The sequence below is a fragment of the Xenopus laevis genome, chromosome 1L (assembly GCF_017654675.1).
Source record: "Xenopus laevis strain J_2021 chromosome 1L, Xenopus_laevis_v10.1, whole genome shotgun sequence".
Lineage (NCBI taxonomy): Eukaryota > Metazoa > Chordata > Amphibia > Anura > Pipidae > Xenopus > Xenopus laevis.
In genome coordinates, this window is record NC_054371.1 from 44,105,192 (window position 1) to 44,129,939 (window position 24,748).

Genomic DNA, 24,748 nt, shown 5'->3' on the forward strand with positions numbered 1-24,748 from the left:
ATAGATAGATAGATAGATAGAGGAAAGATAGATAGATAGATAGATAGATAGATAGTGGATAGATATATAGATAGATAGATAATGGATAAATAGATAGATGATAGCTAGATGGTAAATAGATAGATAGATGATAGAAGATAGATAGATAGATAGATAGAGGAAAGATAGATAGATAGATAGATAGATAGATAGATAGATAGATAGATAGATAATGGATAAATAGATAGATGATAGATAGATAGTAAAAGATAGATAGATGATAGAAGATAGATAGATAGATAGATAGATAGATAGATAGATAGATAGATAGATAGATAGATAGAGGAAAGATAGATAGATAGATAGTTAGATAGATAATGGATAAATAGATAGATAGATAGATGATAAATAGATGATAGATAGATAGATAGATGAATGGATAGAATGGAACAGAATTAGACAAATGGGGAGCACCTCTTCATGCTCTAACAGTAAGATACATTTGACAATGCTAATAGTGTCAAATCCAGGAAAATGAACCACAAAAAATGAGGGAAAACTTAAAATCAGTTTATGTAAAAAATGGAGGTTTTACTGCATATGCTACAGGTGATTAGCAATTCTGAAGCATGTCAGAGCTTTTACATCGCATTAAAACTCATACAAACTGTTTAATTTTCAGTGTGCCCTAAACGTAACCCATCTTCAGAAAATTTTGAATCAATTGTCTTTGTAAAATGTAGATCCGCACACCAAGAGAAGAAGAACGGAGTTTCTTTTGGATGAGTTATTTATGTGAGTCATAATAGTGACCAATACTGGAACTTCACAGGAGTAGAAAAGGAAGGCTTTTGGTTTGCATTAAAGCTATCAAAGACATTCCTCTTGGGAGTACATCACTGAGCCAAAGAAACAGGTAGCAGCTATGATTTTAGTTTCAAATTTCAAAATTAAGTTGAGTCCATTGCCCTAGTAGGTACTTTAAAAGAAAAGCTGTCTAGCAACTTGAAATTACTTCTGCAGCTCATTACTGTAGATGTGGATCAAGTGGAGCTTTGGGCTATTTTGATGAGGAAAGGAAAAATTAAACATTAAGAATACCTCTAGGCACAATATAGGTGCTTAAACAGACACCAACAGTTTATTAAGACATGGAAGCTAGTGAATGGACTCAAAGGGACACAACTTTCTTAGTAGGGATGCACTGAATCCACTATTTTGGATTCGGCCAAACCCCCGAATGCTTTGCGAAAGATTCGGCCGAATACCGAATCTGAATTTACATATGCAAATTAGGGGTTGTAAGGGGAAAACAATTTTTACTTCCTTGTTTTGTGACAAAAAGTCATGCAATTTCCCTCCCGCCCCTAATTTGCATATGCAAATTAGGATTCGGTTTGGCCAGGCAGAAAGACTTGGCCGAATCCAAATCCTGCTGAAAAAGCATCCACTGAAGATGATGCCTTAAAAAACTATATTTTTAGGCAAAAAGGACTTATGCTCTAAAACTTGGCATATTTTTAAGATGATTGAGATGATTGTTGGGGTCATAATTTCAGTTCTAAAAATAAAGAAATGCCCTTCTGTTAAAACAAGTGCAAGTTTTCCAAGTCCACATTAAGATCACGGTACCTCCAGGTCTGGACTGAGATTTTTTAAAATTTCAGGCACACAGAAGCCAAAGCAGCCCAATTAATAGTGACTGTCTATGGCAACTTATAGCAGCCCTTCTGGCATTTGCCAGAACCCACAGATTGCCAGGGTACCTCCCATAAATTCCTTAAAGGAACAGTTCAGTTTGAAAATAAAAACTGGGTAAATACGTAGATAGGCTGTGCAAAATAAAAAATGTTTCTAATATAGTTAGTTAGACAAAAATGTAATATATAAAGGCTGGAGTGACTGGGTGTCTAACATAATAGCCAGAACACTACTTCCTGCTTGTCAGCTCTCTAACTCTTAGTCAGCGACTTGAAGGGGGGCCACATGGTACATATCTGTTCAGTGAGTTTGCAATTGATCCTCAGCATTCAGCTCAGATTCAAAGGCAACAGCTATGACCCAAGTCTCTGATTGGTTACTGCCTGGTAACCAGGGTAACCAATCAGTGTAAACCAAGAGAGCTAAAAAGCAGGAAGTAGTGTTCTGACTGACATGTTATACATCAAATCACTCCAGCCTTTATACATTACATTTTTGGCTAACTAACTATATTAGAGACATTTTTTTTATTTTGCACAGCCGGTCTATTTACACAGTTTTTATTTTTACACTTAACAATTCCTTTAAACTCCATAAATTCTGGACTTCCTCTGCAAATTTTTAAATCTCATGTACAGTATTTCTGTTATAAATGGGTCTGTGTATTGCAGGTAACCCACCAGGACACAGATATTTTCAAGCCATGAAATACATACAGTATACTGTAGTTGCATGTGAAAATAATGGAGGATTTCCTTGTGAAGTTCAAGTTTATACAGTTGTCTGTTTAAACCAACGTATGAAACTAACCTAAAATTGCCCTCATTCTAACATCTTCTTCCAGGTCATCAGCTTTGGCAGAATAAAATATTTTCCATGTAATGAAAACAATATGGCTGCTCATCAAAACTGTCTAATACTAAAACTAAGCTCTAGTGTAATGTTCCTAGAAGGCCCTGATTGGGCTTTGTGTCGTGGCAGGCATGTTGGTGTGTGCATGTGGCAAGTTCCCACGACCCTCACTCCACAATTGCGCTACAGTTGTATAGATGCATTGATTCACTGCCTTTGTGCAGAAACACAGTGGCGCTTTGGGGTACCTCAACAGGGTTAGGTGACAATGGTTTAACAGAATAAGAGACTCTAAAAGCAATTGGCAAGATAGGAAGAACTCCAAGAGAAAGTTGTGTAGCACTGACCTATGGCCCATAGAGTCTGAAGTTGCAGAACATGGTCAACCATATCAAATGCATCAGACAGATCCTAAATGGGAAGGGGGGAAATTATCTGACCTTACTGGTTTTCAGTAAAAAAGTTAACTGATATTTTTTGCAACTGATATTTTTTTATGCGCCTCACATCCTAAATAAAACAGAACACAAAATCTTACGTATGCATTAGGTTGGCTGAATTCAGTTGCAGATCATTGAAAAGTTTACATAAGTGTGATGTTATATCTCTGTACTTCAAGGAGACATATAGGATAAGTGGAAAAAAACAAATTTTGTAGGCAATTATAAGTAATGTATATATTATATTCTATATAGATGTTCAGCGGTCCCTGTTTCAAATGAGGGGTGGGCGTGTCCCTGCCAGATGCACAATAGGAGGGGGGCAGCCAATCACAGCCATGCAGTCACAGAAGCACAGACAGGCTTCAGTTCCCTATCAGGTCCTGCTAGCTGCTGATTGGTTCCTATCCTACAGTGCAGTGAGCTGAGTACCGCCGACTCCCCTGCACAGCCTGGGAATTCAGGGAGCAGGAAGGGAGGGATTATTGGGGTTTTTGCAGAAAAATATTCAATAAATCAGCCTGAAACACAACTTTTTTAAGCACAAATCTTCTATAACGCACTGGTACTTTCTTATTTTTTTCACAAAATGTCTCCTTTAATGCCTGTTTAAAAAAAAATCGTTAGTGTACATTAAAAAAAAAATAAATAAAAGACCAAGACAAATTAAACTTTAAAATCGAAAAAGCCTTTATTAAGAAATAACTTACCGAAACTCCGTTTCCGCTCCTCTTCAGAAAAGGCAACACGGAGACAATCCACCGTTGCGGCGCTTGATTTCTCCTCCCTTGCCATCTCCTATAAGGAAGGCAGGGAGGAGAAAGCGAGCCCCGCACGATCGCTTTCTGAAGAGGAGCTCAAGCGAGGTTATTTCTTAATAAAGATTTTGCGATTTTTACATTTAATTTGTCTTAGTGTGTTTTTTTTTTAATGTATACTAACGAATTTTTTTAACTTTTTTTGATGTTACTTGTCCTTTAATACCGGCATTCCACTCACTATTGCTAAGGGACATTTGGAAACATGTCAACTGTAACCTTCACTAATGTCTTTGCCTCGGTGTAATTATGAGAAGGTGTTCTTTTTGCTGGCTGAAGCGCAGAGAGATACGGAGGTTTCGATCAATACAGGAAATATCACATTACGTGTTATACCTTCTAAATGACTTTTATTCATATTCATATCCAGATCAAATTATATAGAAAGTCATTTATTTTGGTTTGTTCCGCAGGGAATCTCATTTGACGAATTTAGATCCTTCTTCCAGTTTCTGAACAACCTGGAAGATTTTGCAATTGCCATGCAGATGTACAACTTTGCAAACCGATCCATTGGCCAAGGTGAGGAAAAGACAATTCCAGCGGATGTCTGAGAATATCACATTTTAAGTATGATCTTAACTGCTTTTTTTTCCTCTGCAGAAACTGTACATTGTACCTGGATTATATATATATAGTATAATTCAAAGAAAAAATAATTCAACCAATAAATTTTAGGATTATACAAATCTCTGCAGCTAAAACTGTAAATAGCATAATATTATTATGTATATAGCACCTTCGTCTTCCACAGCACTAGGGATGCATATAGATATATAGAACCTGTTATCCAGAATGCTCGGGACCTGGGGTTTTCCGGATAACGGATCTTTCGGTAATTTGGATCTTCATACCTTAAGTCTACTAGAAACATTAAATAAACCCAATAGGCTGCTTTTGCTTCCAATAAGGATTGTTTATATCTTAGTTGGGATCAAATACAAGCTACTGTTTTATTATTACAGAGAAAAAGGAAATCATTTTTAAAGATTTGAATTATTTGATTATAATGGAGTCTATGGAAGACAGCCTTTCAGTAATTCGGAAATGTCTGGATAGCGGGTTTCCGGATAACGGATCCCATACCTGTATAAGAAAAAACTTAAATGGAAAAAACTTAATTCTGCAAGTCCGAGTTGCGAAATCCAAAAACTCGATTGCTCGAATTATTCAAAATCAAAACCCTCCGAAAAAAACTTGAACATCATGCAGGCTATTAACATCTTCAAATGGTTCAAGGGACCTCTGCCATTGACTCCTACGTGGTGTATTTTTGTATTCAAGCTATTTCCAGGGTCTGTGTATAATAAATCTCGAAAACTTTGTTTTGTTTTTTTTCACATTGAAAAATGTGGGGGGGGGGGGTTTTAACCCAAAAATGTGAGTTTTGACCAAAAAAATAACCTTGAAAAGTCGAATTTTCCTGGAAAACACAACTTGAACCTTAATAAATTACCCCCTAAGTGTATTTTCGTTGCCTTAAGTCTTGCTGATACTGTACCTAGTATCAAAAGACTATACACCTGGCTCCCATGCATTTAAGATAATAGATCCCATACCCTTTATATACTTTGCCTTCAGATTTCTGAAGATTTGAGAAGGCACAAAAGTCTTTATCCTCCCATGGAAGCCAAGTGATTCATCAAAGAGCACACATAGGAAATTGCACACAGCCATGAGACATTCACTTTTCAGTGTGTCGGGACATTTCCTCTTTGTGTCTGTCACCTTTTTGGGAAATCTATGAAATTTAGCAACATTTCCAAGAAGAAGCTCTTCTGCTTTAAAACGTTACGTGCAAGGAAGAAAAAAAAGACTGCTTACGCACAGTAGCTGTTTTTATTTACCACATGTTTCCTGCACTGTTTCTAAATGAAATAGAGGAGACATGATTCTATGCCAAGCTTAACATTATTTTTCTGGGGAAACTGCATGGGTAACTTGACATACTTTATGGGGGTTATTTATTAAGGTTGGATTTGTGTTTTCCATGAAAATTCAGGTTTTCAACGTGATTTTTTTTTTGGTCAAAACTTTTTGTGTTAAAAAAACCTTGATTTTTTTGAGATTTATTATACACCGGCCCTGAAAATAGCTCAAATTCAAAAATACACCATCTAAAACCATGTACAGGGAACCATTTGAAGATGTAAATAGCCTTCATGATGTTCGATTTTTTTTGGTGGGGGGGGATTTTGTCTGAAAACTCTAACAATAAATTTGAATGATTCGAGTTTTTTTTCTGCCGAAAACTCGCTTAATTGGAGTTTTTGGTAGGGATGCACCGAATCCGCTATTTTGGATTCAGCCTATACAAAAGATTCAGCCGAATACCGAACAGAATCGGCCTTTTTCAGCAGGATTTGGCCAACCGAATCCAAATCCTAATTTGCATATTGCATATGGAAAGGGGAAAACATTTTTTACTTCCTTGTTTTGTGACAAAAAGTCACGCGATTACCCTCCCCACCCCTAATTTGCATATGCAAATTTGGTTCCCTGGGCAGAAGGATTTGGCCGAATCTGAATCCTGCTTAAAACGGCCGAATCCCAAACCGAATCCTGGATACGGTGCATCCCTAGTTTTCGGGATTCGCAACTCGAACTTGCAGAATCAAGTTTTTCCTTTCTAGTTTTTTCTTAAATTAGAAATCATTTGAGTTGTGAGTTCGTTCGAGGAATAAAATACTCTAACATTCGACCTTTGATAAATAACCCCTTATACTGTATGTAGCAAATCTGTGGTCATATGCTGTGACCTCAATAAGTTCTATATTAAGCAAGTAAGTAGCAAAGAGGAATCTGCTGAGTATATGTGTATAGATAATAAGCCTTCCCTACAGAAATAATGTCTTCCAAATGTACTTCTTTAAAGAAAAGCCTAATGTAGAGCACATATCCCAGATCAGTTGGCAGTAGTAAATAATAACACCAGTGTGCGGAGTACAGGTATGGGATCCCTTATCTGGAAACCCAATATCCAGAAAGCTCCGAATTACATTACAGGAAGGCCATCCCCCCTAGACTCCATTTTAATCAAATAACTCAGATTTTATAAAATGATTTCCTTTTTCTTTGTAATAATAATAATAATAAAACAGTACCTTGTACTTAATCTTAACAGAGATATAATTAATTCTTATTGGAGGCAAAACAGTCCTATTGGATTTATTTAATATTTAAATGATTTTTAAGCAGACTTAAGATATGGAGATCCAAATTACAGAAAGATAACTTATCTTCAGCATTTTGAATAACAGGTCCCATACCTGTAGTTAGAAATGGAAAGCAAAGTATGGTATTTACTTCTGGCAGTAACTAGCTACTATTACTACTATTACTATTACCAAACATTAGTGATGAGCGAATTTGTCCCGTTTCGCTGAAAAATTTTCCTGCGAACCGGCGAACAAATTTGTGAAATGTGAGTTTCGGTGACGGCATCAATTCGCGGGGTGTCAAAATCGACCTGACGACAATTCCGACGCTGGCGACAATTTGACATGCTCCTATGTCATCCAATTACATTAAAGTCAATGGGCGTGCGTTAAATTGTCACCAGCTGCAAAATTGTTGCCGGTGTAGGAAATGTCGATATACAATTTTAAAACATTATTCAAAGAATATACATCGTATTTAACTCTGCTGAAGTAAACCTTGCTCAAACCAGCCTTTTGAATAGCCTTTTTTTTGTTATTATTACTAATGGTAATAATAACAACAAAACAAAAAGAGTATTCAAAAGGCTGGTTTGAGCAAGGTTTACTTCAGCAGAGTTAAATACGATGTATATTCTGTGAATAATGTTTTAAAATTGTTTTATAATGCCAAAAGGGTTAATGGATTTCAGAACAGACGTTTGAGCTGAAACACCGTGTGAATCAATTCATGATGTCATTTCCCGACATTAAAAAACCGTTAGAAGTTAGTGAGAATTATGCCTATGATTACGTATCTCCATGATACGAAACGCGTCAGGATTCAATGTTTTTAAACTGCTGAAATAAAAGTTGTTTTTTACTTCATGAGTGGAGTCCGGAGTGCTTGCCGATTTTCTCAACAATTTGCACAGACACGGGTTCGGGGCAATGCATCCGGACCGCTCAATACGTCGGGTAAATGCTTTTCCCAATTCAGCTTTCAATATGAAGTTGGTCTATGCTAATATGTGGGACCTGGGGTTTTTACATCCAGGTCACAGTTTCTACAGGGTGAGCGCTAAAGATTAAGGGGCTGATTCACTATGGGTCGAATATCGAGGGTTAATTAACCCTCGATATTCCACTAGGAATTAAAATCCTTCGACTTCGAATATCGAAGTCGAAGGGATTTTGCGCAGATAGTTCGATCGAACGATCGAAGGATAATTCCTTTGATCGAACGATAAAATCCTTCGAATTGAACGATTCGAAGGATTTTAATCCAACGATCAAAGGAATATCCTTCGATCAAAAAAAGTTGGCCAAGCCTATGCGGACCTTCCCCATAGGATAACATTGACTTCGGTAGCTTTTAGATGGCGAACTAGGGTATCGAAGTTTTTTTTAAAGAGACAGTACTTCGACTATCGAATGGTCGAATAGTCGAACGATTTTTAGTTCGAATCCTTCGATTCGAAGTCGTAGTTGAAGGTCGAAGTAGCCCATTCGATGGTTGAAGTAGCCCAAAAAAAACTTAGAAATTCGAAGTTTTTTACCTTCGAATCCTTCACTCGAAGTTACTGAATCGGCCCCCTAGGGACTGAGCAGCTTTTATCCATATCCTTCATTGTACAGCAAAGCAGTGCTCACAAATTGTGGATAACCAATGTAATGTTTTCTAAACACGTTTCATTCTGAAAGTTTATAGCAATTAAGAAAAGTGATGTCAAGCCTCATGTAATCTGTTTTTACTGTTCACCAAAATGCCCTGAACGCTAACATGTGAAAACTCGGCGTTAAAAGATATCCCAGCCTGCAGCAATCGCATGTATCTCAGCCACCAGGCTGATTATTGGAGCTGTTAATGGCACAACAACGAGCAAAAGATTTCTCCTTGATCGTAATGATCAGTTTCACGCTTTTGATGTGTTTCTCAACAGATGAGTTCAAGCGTGCTGTGTATGTAGCAACAGGTCTGAAGCTGTCTCCACATTTGGTGAACACAGTCTTCAAGATCTTTGATGTCGACAAAGATGATCAATTGAGCTATAAAGAATTTATTGGCATTATGAAAGACCGTCTACACCGAGGATTCAGGGTAAGGCATCACCTATAACACTCAGTGCCACCGCATCAAAACAAACAGTACTCTGTGAGGGTTATTTACTAAAATCCAAATTTATCTCAAAAGCTTATACCCGATTTTACCTTATTTATTATTAAAAAAGCTAGATTTCATCTGTTTGGTTAAAAACTCAATAAAATCGAACGAAAACCCGAATTGTGCGATTTGTTCAGGTTTTTTTTTTTCAAATCACGCATTTTTTTCTGGCTTTTCCCCTGAAAAGCCTGAATTTTTCTGGTTTTTGCCCCGAAATGGTTGTGTTTTCGGGCTACTTCCAGCACAGACTACAGAAACTTCCAAATAGTATAGGGACTTTTGCCATCGATTTATACAGGACCCCGGCAGGTCTGAGATGGTGGATTTTCAGATTCTTTAATAAATCTTGAAAATTCGAGATTTAAAAAAAAAGAAAGAAAAATTTGAGTTTGCCCCAAAAAGCCCGACCAGATTAATTTGGAGTTTAGTAAATAACACCCAGTGAGTTATAAATGCATGCTGCTGTCACATCTATTCCTGCTTACTATTTAGTTTACAACAGAAAAGCCAACTAGTGATGTGCAGGTCCCCACTCCATTTATAGACCCGTGTTGCTCCACCGATGAAGTCACAAAAAGGGGTGGGGCATGCGTTAGTCTATAAAGTCAGAAGCTGGCAGTCTAAATGACCCGCAAGAGCAGCACTGAGGCCGGCCCAAACCTGCCCGACCCACGGGTATCGGCCCCGGCCTGCACATCACTACAGCCAACATATGGAAGAGAATCCTACAGCACCCATGTTTTAATATGATTGTGTATATCATCCTTAGCTAAAAGGATGGGGAGCAATGTGAATGATACACCCCCCTCCTAAAGAGAGTCAACATCTACTAGTCACCACTGCCGCCCCCTGCTTTCTCCATGCATAGCCCACTACTGCGCATGAGCCGGAAAGCTCCGTTTATATTGCTACTCTGCATGGAGAGGTCTGTGCGACATTCTGCAACACTTTTTTAAGAAGTGGGCTAGGCGGTCAATGGAGGCTATTTGATTGAGTCTCTCTATTAAGGGGGAGAGTTAGCTTTCTATAAGGAGCTTTTTGTTCATAGTTTCCCTTGAGTAGGAAAGATACAGTTAGGTCCATAAATCTTTGGACAGAGACAACTTTTTTTTTCTAATTTTGGTTCTGTACATTACCGCAATGAATTTTAAATGAAACAACTCAGATCCAGTTGAACTGCAGACTTTCAGCTTTAATTCAGTGGGTTGAACAAAAAGATTGCATAAAAATGTGAGGAACTAAAGCCTTTTTTTAACACAATCACTTCATTTCAGGGGCTCAAAAGTAATTGGACACTGACTCAAAGGCTATTTCATGGGCAGGTGTGGGCAATTCCTTCGTTATGTCATTATCAATGAAGCAGATAAAAGCCCTGGAGTTGATTTGAGGGGGGGGGGTGCTTGTATGTGGAAGATTTTGTGGAAGACAACATGCAGTCAAAGGAGCTCTTCATGCAGGTGAAACAAGCCATCCTTAAGCTGCAAAAACAGAAAAAACCCATCCGAGAAATTGCTACAATATTAGGAGTGGCAAAATCTACAGTTTGGCACATCCTGAGAAAGAAAGAAAACACTGGTGAACTCAGCAACGCAAAAAGAGCTGGACGTCCACGTAAGACAACAGTTTCATGGTGAAGAGAAACCACTTCACAACAGCCAAACAAGTGAACAACACTCTCCAGGAGGTAGGTGTATTTATATCCAAGTCTACCATAAAGAGAAAACTGCATGAAAGTAAATACAGAGGGTGCACTGCAAGGTACAAGCCACTCATAAGCATCAAGAATAGAAAGGCTACACTGGACTTTGCTAAAAAAAAACAAACATCTAAAACATCCAGCACAGTTCTGAAAAAACATTCTTTGGACAGATGAAACCAAGATCAACCTCTACCAGAATGATGGCAAGAAAAAAGTATGGAGAAGGTGTGGAACAGCTCATGATCCAAAGCATACCACATCTCTATAAAACATGGTGGAGGCAGTGTGATCGTTTGGGTGTGCATGGCTGCCAGTGGCACTGGGACACTAGTGTTTATCCATCATGTGACACAGGACAGAAGCAGCCGAATGAATTGTGAGGTGTTCAGAGACACTGTCTGCTCGAATCCAGCTAAATGCAGTCAAATTGATTGGGAGGCGTTTCATAATGACCCAAAACATACAGTCAAAGCAACCCAGGAGTTTATTAAAGCAAAGAAGTGGAATATTATTGAATGGCCAAGTCAGTCACCTGATCTGAACCCAATTGAGCTGCATTTCACTTGTTGAAGACTAAACTTCAGACCCACAAACAAACAGCAACTGAAAGCCGCTGCAGTAAAGGCCTGGCAGAGCATTAAAAAGGAGGAAACCCAGAATCTGGTGATGTCCATGAGTTCAAGACTTCAGGCTGTCATTGCCAGCAAAGGGTTTTCAACCAAGTATTAGACATGAACATTTTATTTTCAGTTTTTTAATTTGTTCAATTACTTTTGAACCCCTGAAATGAAGTGATTGTGTTAAAAAAAAGGCTTTAGTTCCTCACATTTTTATGCAATCTTTTTGTTCAACCCACTGAATGAAAGCTGAAAGTCTGCAGTTCAACTGCATCTGAGTTGTTTCATTCAAAATTCATTGTGGTAATGTACAGAACCAAAATTAAAAAATATTTATGGACCTTACTGAAGGTGTGATACATTTCAAACTCCTGTGAATGCTAAGAAATCTGCCATAACCTTTTATAAATGATGGGATCACTCATGAAGTGACTACCTGAAGTAAAAGCAGACCCTTCTGCTGCCTGTTTCATTTGCAGCCTGCTAACGATGCTATAAAGTTAATAGACAATCGTTAAACTGCCAGTGTTTTTCATTTGTACATTTAAACTAAAAAAAAAAAAAGTCATTTGTTTAAAAGTATAAAAAGACTCTCTAAAAGTACAGGGATAACTTTACACAGTTTGTCTGTGCCACATGAAAGCTGCCCACAATCGGCAGAAATAGAATCGGTTTGCAGAGTCATGCAACATGACTGTCATATATATAGTCAAAGGGAAACAAAGAGGAGAGACTGTCTATAAAATGCGTTGAGCTGTACTGGATTGTCACAGAGACGTCACACTGTGGGGACACTTCCATGACAACCTCCATTCTTTCATCTGCCACCAGACTGTCTACATTTTCCATAAGTGAGACTGAGTCTTCCTGCTGGTTATGATTTATTAAAACTGCAACAATAGCTAAAAAAAAACCCTCCATGCTGTTCTAGGAACATGGTTGGGTTATATCTGACAATTGCTCCATGTGTGGGACTTTTGCCGAAAGTCAATCAGGAACAAAAATCCTGCCGGAGTGTCACTTATAGTGGAAAAAGTTTGACGAGCACTCCATTCACCCGTTGAATTAAAAGAAGTAAATATTTATTTTCAACATATTAAAAGCATCCTTTCCCTATAGTGGAACATGTTTCATTGGAAAATGCTAAGTCAATATTAACCGGTATATTTACCCTTCTTCTCTTATTCAGGTATCAGGAACCCTTGCTTCCATCCAAAGCATTGCAATGAATAAATCCAGTAGGTGGGTAATGATACCAATAGGCGCAAGGGTTCTGCTGCAAAGTTGCCTTTATTAACCACACAACATGTTTCCTGCTTAACAGCTCAACTTGATAAAGAGCTGTTAAGCTCAATGTTGTGTGGTTAATAAAGGCAACTTTGCAGCAGAACCCTTGCGCCTATTGGTATCATTACCCACCTACTGGATTTATTCATTGGAAAATGGTTGCGGGTTCCCAAACAACTGTCAACATACTGAACCAGTGCAGTTTGACTGTCAAGATATCTACCCATAGACTAAATGATGCACTTTTTGACCCGTGGAGCATCTCAAGGAACATGATCCCCTGGTGGTTGTACCAATGGGAACGCAGTCACGTATTGAATACACATAAGATGCTACGTGTTGGATCTCATGTGTGAAAAGTGCTACACTGTAGACTTGTTGGTACAGGCATGATAGGAAAGAACAGCCTTTGTTAACTCATGTGCTCCCATGCAGTGGAACGCATTAAAAAGCACTGCATGGGAATGGAGGATTAAGCGACTTTGCACAGTATTAATAAGCTATTAATTGGGCTACCTGTCAGTTATCGGTATACAGGTTAGTAGAAGCTGAATGGAGGAAGTTGAAGTTTTTTTGGAAAAAAAGAATATAAATAAACAGAGAAAGTAAAATAAACTATATTTGTCCCTGATAGGGAAAACAGTGGATACAAAATCCACCAAACTGTAGTGAATGACTAATAATTTCTGATAGTTATGGCAATATAAATGGTTTATTAGTGTGCTTCCTCAACCCTACATTTTTTTCCTATTGCAAGCAACTCAGACATACAGGGGGTTATTTATCTAAGTCTGAATTTATCTCAATATTTTCTGCTACAAACTCCGATCAAATCCGCTCTGATTTTTTAAGCTTAGGAGCTTATTTATTATTACATTTTCCCAAAAATGTAAATACAATTTAAAAAAAATATATATAATTTTCACGATATTTTCGGATTTCTTATCCAATTTTCAAATTTATTTTTGAATTTTCACCCGAAAACTATTGCACGAAACCCAGCGCACATGAAAAAATCATCGGGACTTCTCGCATTGACTTATATGCAACCTCAACAGATGCCGGATTTTCAGATTCAGACTTTTCCATCCTCAGGGTTTAATAAATTTCTGAAAATATTTTGCATTCGGACTTTAGTAAATAACCCCCACAGTGTGTCAGTTAGCAAAAGTGACGACTCATTCTGGAATCAGCCAATTAGAGCAGGTGAAATCTGTCAGTGACTCACAGCATTAGTGTGGTGGTTGCAGCCATAATAAAAATGTTCGGTTGAAGAAAATTTAAATAAATTGTTAAATTTATGAACAACTGTAACTATACAATAAAAAGTAATGACTGAAAAAGTTTATTAAGCATGCTCTATAATTTATAGTATAATAATGAATAATATAATTTATGGGGATGTCTGAATACAGCATTGAATACTGAATGGCCACCCTATCATTCTTTACTTCCTAGTACTATGGGAAAAAGACTGCAAGTATGTCGATAGTAGACAATATTAGCATGAATTATGGGCTACATAAATATTTGGGGTATTTGTGAAGTCTTGTACATGAGAGCTTGTCATTAAGTGACAGCAGTTAAACACAGAGCAGGCTTTGATATTTGTAATCACACTCTCCTCAGTCAAGCCTTCTAGCTAGTATATTGTTCTTTTATGACATACATTTTATTTTTAGAGCAAGCCCAAATATTTCTATAATCTTTCCTGCATGTTATGAGCATGATGTAAGGATCTTCCAGATGTTATTAGTGCAGCGTCTTGTTTTGTTTTGCCTTTAAGAGGAAGGAGATGACTGGCTGGTTAAGAATAGTAAATCACATGCTAAACTGCCACCTGCTGTCCAGACATTGCATTTTTATTTTGCTGGTATTCATTGACAACAAATAGATCATTAGGCTTCCTATACAAATCACTGGTCACTGTCCAGAATACAGGTGCAAAAGCTCCATGTTTTTTGCAGTTTGCACCGTGCGCTGCATGGAAGTTTTGAAGGTGCAGCTGTTAGTGATCCCAGATCAGAGCATAAAGGGGTTGTACCTTGCTATGAATACAGCACTTTCTGCATTTGCAACAACTGTATTCATAAGGAGTGGGTGGTAGAAAACACGTCAACATCCCATTATCAGTGTCATTCATAAAGGCAATATAGGGAGCCCAGAAAAAACAGGAGAGCCCCGGGTATAGGACTGACTTGCGCTCACAGCACTGCACTTTGCACATTGTGTGAGATTCAGCGCAAGAAGCAAATTAAAGACTACACTAAAATTACACGGGCTCCTTGCAGGTCCGGATTTGTGGGCAGGCCACATAGACCCGGGCCTAGGGTGGCAAAATGCTGGGGGCGGCATGCCGCCCACTGGCCGTAAATGAAACTGCCCCCACCTGGTACTCTGAACCTGCCAACCGCCGCTTCTCAACCTGCCCTCCCAGTGCCGGCAATTGGAAAGGAGGTGAGCAGGTTGGGGGACAAGCAGGTTGGCGCTGGGGGACGAGTGGGTAGGTGGGGGGGTGAGCGCAGCCGGGCGGGGAGGTGTGCGGCCTAGGGGCGCACATTTTAGAAATCCGGCCCTGGCTCCTTGGGTCGGTCTTAAAGGAGAATTCAACCCTTTAATAAAAAAAAAACAATACCCCCCACCCCACGTAGACCCCCGTCCCTCCTCCCCCCCAGCCTAACTCCCCCCGGGAAAATACTTCATACTTTGTACTTACCCCTCAGTGGAGAATCTGGCATCGGAGTTCCACGCAGCCATCTTCCGGGTCCAATTCCCACAAAGCAAATTTTCGGGAAAATATAATAATTAATAAGCGTAAAAAAACGAGCAGATTTGATGAGAGTTTGTAGCAGAAAATATTTAGAGAAATTCAGACTTTATTTATATTTAGAGAAATTCAGATAAATATGGAATGGAGATCCAAATCTCTGTTATCTCCGTTATTCAGAAAACCCCAGGTCCCGAGCATTCTGGATAATAGGTCCCATACCTGTATTTGAATAGGTGATCAATGTTATAGTATGCTGTGCTTAAAATATGAAATAAATATGATCATTATAATAATGTGTAAAGTAAAACGAACGGTTTATCTCAGTTCTTATATTGACTATTTGGGCATACTAATGTTTTTGAAGTATATTTTACTCTGGGCTATATTATTTTTGCAGGAAGTCACTTGATAATTGGGTATAAAATTTGTTTTTCTTTGTAGCAGTACCATTTGGCAGGTATAATCATAATGCATTACATGTAATGAAACAAGAGGCTTTATATCATGAAGAGTAGGCTTCCCGAGTTCTTGCGTGTGTATAACAATCATCACTCTGCTTGAGCAAGGCGATATCTCGGTTTTTCATTGTTGCTTCCCTGGCTCCAGAGAGCCTCATTTTAGAGGGGGTTGTTGAATGATCCCATAGGAATCCAGAGTATAACAATGTAATCGAGACACTAAAAAGTCAGATTTTTTCTTTATTATTTATTAAAAAGCAACACAGGCATCTTTTGCATCCAGTCATTTTTGCCAGAAATAAATGATACTCCTCCTGACACTGAACAAATTAATACGTATAGAGGAACAATACTTTGCTGTTTTACAGAATTTTATTTCTTTTAATTCTTTTTAAAGCTCAGTGCTTCTGTTTACTGCACCTTAATAAAGCTCATGGCACTAGGGGTGTATTCTCCGTTGATGTTTCCATTTACTGAGCGCTGATGGAGGAGCCATGAAAATACATAAAAATGACAGTTACTTACAAGTGAAACATTTACAGAACTACATTACTTTACACCGTATTATCCATTGTTTTCAGACACTTTAGGGTAATGTAATAACAGGTGTAACGTTTGTTCCCAGTCTAACAGATATTTTCTTTTAATGGCAGACACAAAAGCTCAGATTCGCAGAGATTTAGTCTCTTCTTCAAGGCGACTAATCTCCCGAACTGCCTCCCGCAGGCTAGAATGTAAATCGCCGGCGGGATGGAGCTCAGAGCATTCGTTTTCCGAAGTCGGCCGAAGATTCTTCGTGAGGCAACTTGTGCAACTTTGGAAAATGAAGCACTTCGATTGGCATCCTGCCAGCGATTCACATTCTAGCTGGCGGGAGGCCGTTCTGGGAGATTAGTTGGATGAAGTTGGAAGCCATCATTTGACGGTGGCGAGCGGGGAGAGTAGGAGAAGAGCTCAACCCGCAGAGAAGAGTGCGAGGTCCCGTGGGTATCGGGCTGGCCTGCATATCACTAAATTGGAGTAAAAAAACCCTAGCAGATATTTTCTTTTAAGGGCAGAAACACACGGTCAGATTCGCGTAGATTTAGTCGCCCGGCAAAAAATCGCCTCTTCTTCAGGGTGACTAATCTCCCCGAACGGCCTCCTACCGGCTAGAATGTGAATCACTGGCGGGATGGCAATCGGATCGCTTCATATTCCAAAGTCGCACAAGTTGCCTCACGAACAATCTTCGGGCGACTTAGAAAAAAACAAATGTTCCGAGCGACATCCCGCCGGCGATTTACATTTTGGCCGGCAAGAGGCCTTTCAGGAGATTCTAGCCTGCATTCTAGCCTGCGGGAGGCAGTTCGGGAGATTAGTCACCCTAAAGAAGAGGAGATTTATCGCAGGGCAACTAAATCTCTGCGAATCTGAGCGTGTGTCTCTGCCCTTATAAGAAAATATCTGCTAGACTGGGAGCAAATGTTACACCTGTTATTACATTACCCTAAAGTGTCTGAAAACAATGGGTAATGCTGTGTAAAGTAATGTAGTTCTGTAAATGTTTCACTTGTAAGTCACTGTCATTTTTATGTATTTTCATGGCAGTTCGGGGAGATTAGTCGCCCAGAAGAAGAAGAAGACATTTATCGCTGGGCGACTAATCTCCCCAAATCTGAGCGTGTGACTCTGCCCTAAACAGTAGTTCAGTAAGTGCCTACTAATGATTGGTAGATATTTATTACTAGACGTCTAGCAAGAATTGCACCTCCTATTACAATTCCCTCATTTTATTCAGTAGAAAACAGCTTTTTGCCTGTGAAAAATAGAGAGTAAATACCTTCCTCCCCTCAGTCAGTCCTAATTGTCTGGATGGGAGAAATTATTAAAATATACCAAGGTTGAATCCAAGTTCGACCACATCTGTGTTGAAGTTGAAGTGGGTTACCTCTATTGAGTGTAAAACTTTGCATGACATACAGGGGGTTATTTATTAAAGGTTGAGTTGGGTTTTTACCTGAAAAATTTGAGTTTTCGAGGGTAATTTTCAGTAAAAACTTGAATTTTTCAGGTTAAAAAACAAACTAGATTTTTTCAATATTTATTATGCCACAAAATAGCTTGAATCTGAAAATACTCCAGCTAAAACCTGTTGCGGTCATGTAGAAGTCAATGGCAGAGGTCCCTTTAACCATTTGAAGATGATGTTCAGGTTTTTTCCAGTGGGTTTCGTTTGAAAACTCAATAAATTCCAGCGATTTTTTTGCAGAAAAACTCAAAATCAAGTATTCGGGTTTTTTACTCCAATTTAGTGATGTGCAGGCCGGCCCGATACGCACGGGACCTCGCACTCTTCTCTGCGGCTTGAGCTCTTCTCCTGCTCTCCCCGCTCCCACCGTCAAATGATGGTTTCCGCGTTCTTCTTTTATGATGTTGTGCGGGTCTATAAAAGGAACCAGGAAGTAGAGCTCAGGCGGGAGTGGGTGGAGGTCACGTGGCACATCACTACTCCAACGAGTTTTTTTTACAGTTTTTTTGTAAATAAGAAAACATTTGAGTTGTGACTATAAGGTATAAGTATGAGGTATAAAAAAAACTCACAAACTCGACCTTTGATAAATACCCCCACAATATCCACCGGTGCATACTATTTATAAATGTATATTCAATACTTGTCTCTTGCTTTGCCTTGGTAACCATTATAACATTTCTATTTCTCCTTGTTAATGTTGGTTTGCTTTCACTTTTCTCTGGCTGCCTCACATTCTTTGCACTTGCACTGTGTTGTTTGCTCCACAGGGATACAAAACTGTACAGAGGTACACAACATTCAAAGCTTGCCTGAAGAAGGAACTTTATAACAGATAAGTACGTGATCTCACACAATTTTTCTGTGCATGTGCATGTTGCTCACAGTGCTGTCTGCTCTCTATGATATTTACTAGCTTTGGTATCTACTTTTAAATGCAACGTTGGCCATTCAGAATAGGAAAAATAAGAGATGATGGAATTTGCCCCTCAATTGGCTCATTCTATAAGCGATTGTCCAGTAACACAAACTTTGTATACATTCAGCTAGCTACTTCTACCAATGCAGTTAAGGAAAAATGGAATACAGTGAGCTGATCATATACATGTTGGCTTGTGCTGATTGGTCCAGGCTTCACACATGGCAATCAAAAGAAAAGAAAGTGCTGCATCCCAGTTAAAAAACTGTATTTTAAATCATCATTCAAACAATATGGTTCAGACACAATAAGGGAACACAGTTACCATGACGTGCAAGATCACCTAATTGACTTTTTTATTTACTGAGATCCAGAGGAGCACTTTCTTTTCTTTTGCTTATGGATTTTTGGTCTGAAGCGGAGAGCCCCTACTGAAAGTGTGTGCAAGTATTGGAGAGGAGAGCCTGGGCTGGTGGAACATGTGAGTATGTTTTGGTGAACCTTCTGATTTGAGAAGAAGTCATGTCTCAGTGCCGTCTTGCTCTCCAAGAGTGTGTCTGAGCCCCAATCACATCAGTCAGAAAAGATACATTTTTTTGCTTATACCTGAATCTATGAACTACCAAGATTAAACAAGTCAACACGCAGTATTGGCTTATGTTTGGCCAGGCTTAGATGATTTAAAGTCATGATTTACAAGAAAAAATCCAGTAACTTGTTAAAAATGTTTGTACTGCTGTGGTCTTTTTCACTAACAGTTATTATAACATGATAGCACAAGCCGAGCTTTCCTTCTGTTACATGAAGATCCCTGCATACAGTACTGCAACTCCTTCTCACATATAACACAGCATCCACATACTGTAGTTCTTTCTCTCTATTATACCCCAACCAACTCTGGAAAGTTCTTAAGGGGCAAATTTTTGCCACGGAAGACTCTTCCAAACTTCGTGCAACGTTGTCAACGTTAATTCACAGCAAATACTCATATTTACGAAACTGAAGTTTTGTCGCTACAAACAAGGCGTACTTTCGCCAGCGAAAATTTGTCAGCGAGGACATTTCTAAGCGAATTTTCGCTAGCGTAACTTTCTTAAATATGGCGGGTACATGTAGGTCAGATACGGTATATGTCTTTGCTAGTGCGTGTTGGTGAAATTGCTAGAAGTGGCCACTTATTAATATTATTATTAAGGAAGCAAAATAAATACAAAAGAGATCTTTTATTGTCCTAGACATGAGCCCACCCTAAAACAAATATGGCATGAGTTTGAAATGGTTAAAAAAATGTAAAATAACATATTTAACAGTTACAACTTTTAAACATAATCCCACATTAAAATAGGAAAAACTCCAGCATTTGGTCTTTTTAAATGACTTTTTTGGCATACAGGATATGATGTCAGCGACATAACAAGTTGGGGATGTAGCTTCATCTTATCAATTCTCCAGGTATAACCTGGCAAAACAGACTCTGGCGAAAAACGGATGCACTTTGATGAATTTGCGGAGTTACGATTGTTCACTGGAGCGAAAATTCACGTGGCTATTTTCGCTTTTAGCAAGTTGGTGATGTCGCTGCGAATTATCATTTTGGCAAATTTTTGGCAAATATTAAGCACAGCATACTCATTTCTTTCTATTCCATTCTAGCCAGCACACTACCACTTCCTACTTGTTTTCTCCATATACACATTTAAAACCACAAACATTTTTTTTTGCCACACACACTATGGGGCAGATTTATTTAAGAGCGAAGTGACTAACGCTGGCGACGATTCGCCAGCGTTACCGCTTTCAGGTGCTTTGCCAATTTACTAATGGGCGCAGGCATAACTTCACTAGCAAAAGAGACAGACTCTAGTGGTCATTCTCCAAAAACGGAACTAGAGGGGGGCGGCCCTGGCGCAGGACGCGCAGCCGGGCCCCCGCCCCCCTCCGTACACCCGGAACTGGCCGGGGAACATGCGGCGGGCGGACTGCCGGGGGGCCCTGAGGGGGTGCGGGCCCTGGCCCGCTCGCACCCCCTGCTCCCCCGGTAGTTCCGCCCCTGTCATTCTCGCTCTATCGCCAGGCAAATTTTCGCTTTGGCGAATGGTTGTTGCTCTGCAAATTCACTAAGATGCGGATTTTACTGAACGTTACCTCTTTCACTAGACTTGCCTTCACCAGCTCAGACCAGGCAAAGTGCATACGAGTGCATAAATCTTCCTCAATCTTCTGTTACTTACATCATATTTTTAGTTGAAAAAGTCCCAAAAAACGCTGGCATCTTTTCCTTTTTGATAGCCTGCAAAAGCCCTTTTTTTGGGTAACCGGGTTCCCCCATACATTTCCTAACATATGGCACATAAACTATACACTGGGCTCATGTGTAGGGCATTATAACAACTCTATTTTCTTTTATTAAGGTTCCCTGAACTTGTGTAATGTAATGTATTTGCTGCAACATATACGTCATATATGTATACATCCATGCAAATTAGCCTGAGCGAAGACCTCCAACGAAGTTACGCTCGGCAGAATTGAACGCTAGGGAATCTTCGCTTTGATTGCCGAAGTGACGCTAGTGAAAATTTGCCAGTGTTCAGGGCCCTGGACACAACTTTGCATCCTAGTAAATTAGCGGCGTCTGAGCGAATTTTCGACTGGCCAAGTGTTGCAATTAGTGCGAAGCCGTCGATGGCAAATTTTTGCCGCTTAGTAAATTTACCCCCTAGTCTCCCATCCCACCCCATTCTGGACAGTTCTTTCCCAGGAATTTTCCTAAACACTACACTTCTCTCTCTTTATTCTACTGAAGCCAACACAGCACATTTCCTCAAGACAAATCACTGGTTCACCACATAAACCTTACCCATAGCATTTAAAAATGTAGGGTTCATAACAATTTCTGAAATATTCTAAAAGCAACTGAAAGCAGAAAATGTAGAATTTCATCTCTTGTATTTTTAACAGGAGCCCCCAAAACATGGTCTGAAGGACTACTATGTGTGTGTGACATCAGTCACCAGGAAACACCTCCGAGAGTTCTTCAGGAATTTCCGAAGCAGAGATACGATAAGATGAAAAATGCAGCCGTTCTATCCCCATTCTTTCAGCTGTCAGAGAAGGCATGTCAGCAGACAATGTAGCGACTGTATGGTTTCATTTGTACCCATTTATTTATCACTGGTCTCACCTATTTTTTTTTTAGTGATGCACATTTTTAGAATTCATTTACGTACAGAAGTTGGCTTACTATTCTTAATTAAACTGTATCAATTGTAGGCATATTTATACACCAGAAGAATAAGTTCACTAGTATATATATTTATTTTTGTTATATCTCATATTGCACCAATGTTTGGCTTAATGTGAAGTCTAAAATTTCACACTTGTTTCTTGCACTTTTCAAATAATGAAATTCTTACTTATGATCCCCCTAAATGTGAATGTGCACACAGAACCCAAAGGTTTAGCCCATTTCTGTTGTAGTTTTGGAGTGGAACTGCATTGTGCCTTATAATGCTGCTGCCGTCTGAATCCTGTTGTGCCTTGATGCCTCTGAGTGTCGTTCTATTGCATGCCCAAGGCCTTAAAGGAACAGTAACACCAAACAATTTCAGCATTTTAAAATAATTTAGATATAGGGGCCGATGCATCAAGGGTCGAATATCGAGGGTTAATTAACCCTCGATATTCGACTAGGGAATGAAAATCCTTCGACTTCGAATATCGAAGTCGAAGGATTTTGCGCAAAAAGTTTGATCGAACGATCAAAGGAATAATCGTTTGATCGAACGATTAAATCCTTTGAATCGAACGATCAAAGGATTATCCTTCGACCAAAAAAACTTAGCCAAGCCTATGGGGACCTTCACCATATGCTAACATTGAGTTCGGTAGCTTTTAGGTGGTGAACTAGGGGGTCGAAGTTTTTTCTTAAAGAGACAGTACTTCGACTATCGAATAGTCGAACGATTTTTAGTTCGAATCCTTCGATTCGAAGTCGTAGTCAAAGGTCGAAGTAGCGCATTCGATGGTCGAAGTAGCCAAAAAAACACTTTTTTTTACTTCAATTCCTTCACTTGAGCTTGGTGAATTGGCCCCATAATGTACTGTTGCCCTGCACTGGTAAAACTGATGTGTTTGCTTCAGAAATGCAACTATAGTTTATTTAAACAAGCTGCTGTGTAGCCATGGAGGCAGCCATTTAAGCTGCAAAAGGAGAAAAGGCACAGGATACTAAACAGATAACTGATTAGCTCTGTAATAAAATACAATGGGATTCTACAAACTGCATCTGCTATCTGCTATGTAACCTGAGCCTTGAATGGCTGCCCCATTGCTACACAGCAGTTTGTTTATAGAAACTATAGCAGTTTTTCTGAAACAAACACACCACTTATACAAGTGCAGGGAACAGTACATTATATTTGAATTACTTTGGATACACTTTCATTGTTTGGTGTTACTGTTCCTTTAACAGAGAAGGATGGTCGCATTTTCCTCGCAGGCTGTATACATTAATACAATAGGGATTAGAAGGCCACAGTAAAAAAGGTTTTTACGTTAAGTTTAAAAAAGGCCTGTATTTACAAAAGGTATACTATCATAGTCAATAGAAATTAAACATCAGCCATTTGTTTTGGTGGGTTTTTAAATTGCCAAACGTATAATTCACAGAAAGTGCATGCAAGTAAGAAATGTAAGAACATTAAGAAATGTAAGAACATTAAGACAATGTATTGGGTCGTAGGATTATGTTTATAGTTGCTGTTCAAAATTCCAAATCAAACAGAAAAGGCAAAAGAGTCTCAGACACAAAAGCCGTATGAATGCAGTTGACGAGCAAAGAAATGTTGCTTCAGCTCACGCCTTTGCTCACTATGTAACGGTGATATGTCTGTGATACTGCTACAGAAAGGGGGTTATTTACTAAAATCCGAAATGATCTCGTATTTTATTTAAAAAAAAAACACAACTACATTCCCATTCCTGATTTTAGCTTATTTATAAAAAAAAAAAAAAACTCGGTGTAATTGGATCGCGAAACAAATCAATAAAATTTTTAGGGATTTTTTGCCGAATCACTTGAATTTTCCAAGTTTTCCCCCAGGCTAAACCCAGTGCAGATCACGAAAACAAATGACGATACTGTAGGTGCCTCTCCCATTGACGTATACAGGACCTCTACAGGTCTGAGATGGCTGGTTTTTGGATTTGGGCTTTTTGCAGCATCAGAGTATAATAAATCTTGAAAAATTCAAGTTTTTCTTCTAGTGAAAAACTCAAATTTTTCAAGATTTTAACATTCAGATTTTAATAAATAACCCCCTAAATGATTTTATATGCTCTCCAAAAATGAAGAAAAATAGGGGCATATTTATTCAAATTTTGTAAGGTAAGTAATAACTTAAAAAAACTTTCATAAGCACATCCTGGCTTTTTCTGTAAAGGCGAAAGGTGGTAAGAATTGTATTTGAAATTTATCTGAAATTTTACAACCTTTTTTTATAGCTGCCCAATGAAGATTTTGTTTTACTGCCAAGATTCTCTTGGCATTCTCCCCCTTAAAATCCTAATTTTATCAGCCAGCACCAAAATATTTATGTCAGCTAAAATGGGGAGGGGGTCACGTTTTCAGGGCTATGAGGGCACAGTCTAATTTTATTTTGATGGAGATCATGTCTGAAATCAGAAGCTAATTTTTGGTTCTGGTTTCTTTTAAACTTTCATAACTGTGCATGAATTAATGCCATGTGATAGGCTTCATTTGATTCAGTGTGACATACATTACCCTACTAATCACCAATATATATATATATATATATATATATATATATATATATATATATATATATATATATATATATATATATATATATATATATATATATTTATATATATATAT

General features: G+C 38.7%; 1 protein-coding gene across 1 annotated transcript in view; it reads left to right on the forward strand.

Moving 5' to 3' along the window:
• Nucleotides 1-22,500, forward strand: part of micu3.L (mitochondrial calcium uptake family member 3 L homeolog) — a 107,066-nt gene extending 84,566 nt beyond the window's left edge. Inside the window, 3 exon segments of the mRNA XM_018230232.2 lie at nt 4,204-4,312; nt 8,871-9,028; nt 21,811-22,500. Coding sequence (XP_018085721.1) covers nt 4,204-4,312; nt 8,871-9,028; nt 21,811-21,921 — 378 coding nt within the window. The 3' untranslated portion in view covers nt 21,922-22,500.
• Nucleotides 22,501-24,748: the final 2,248 nt, after the last annotated feature.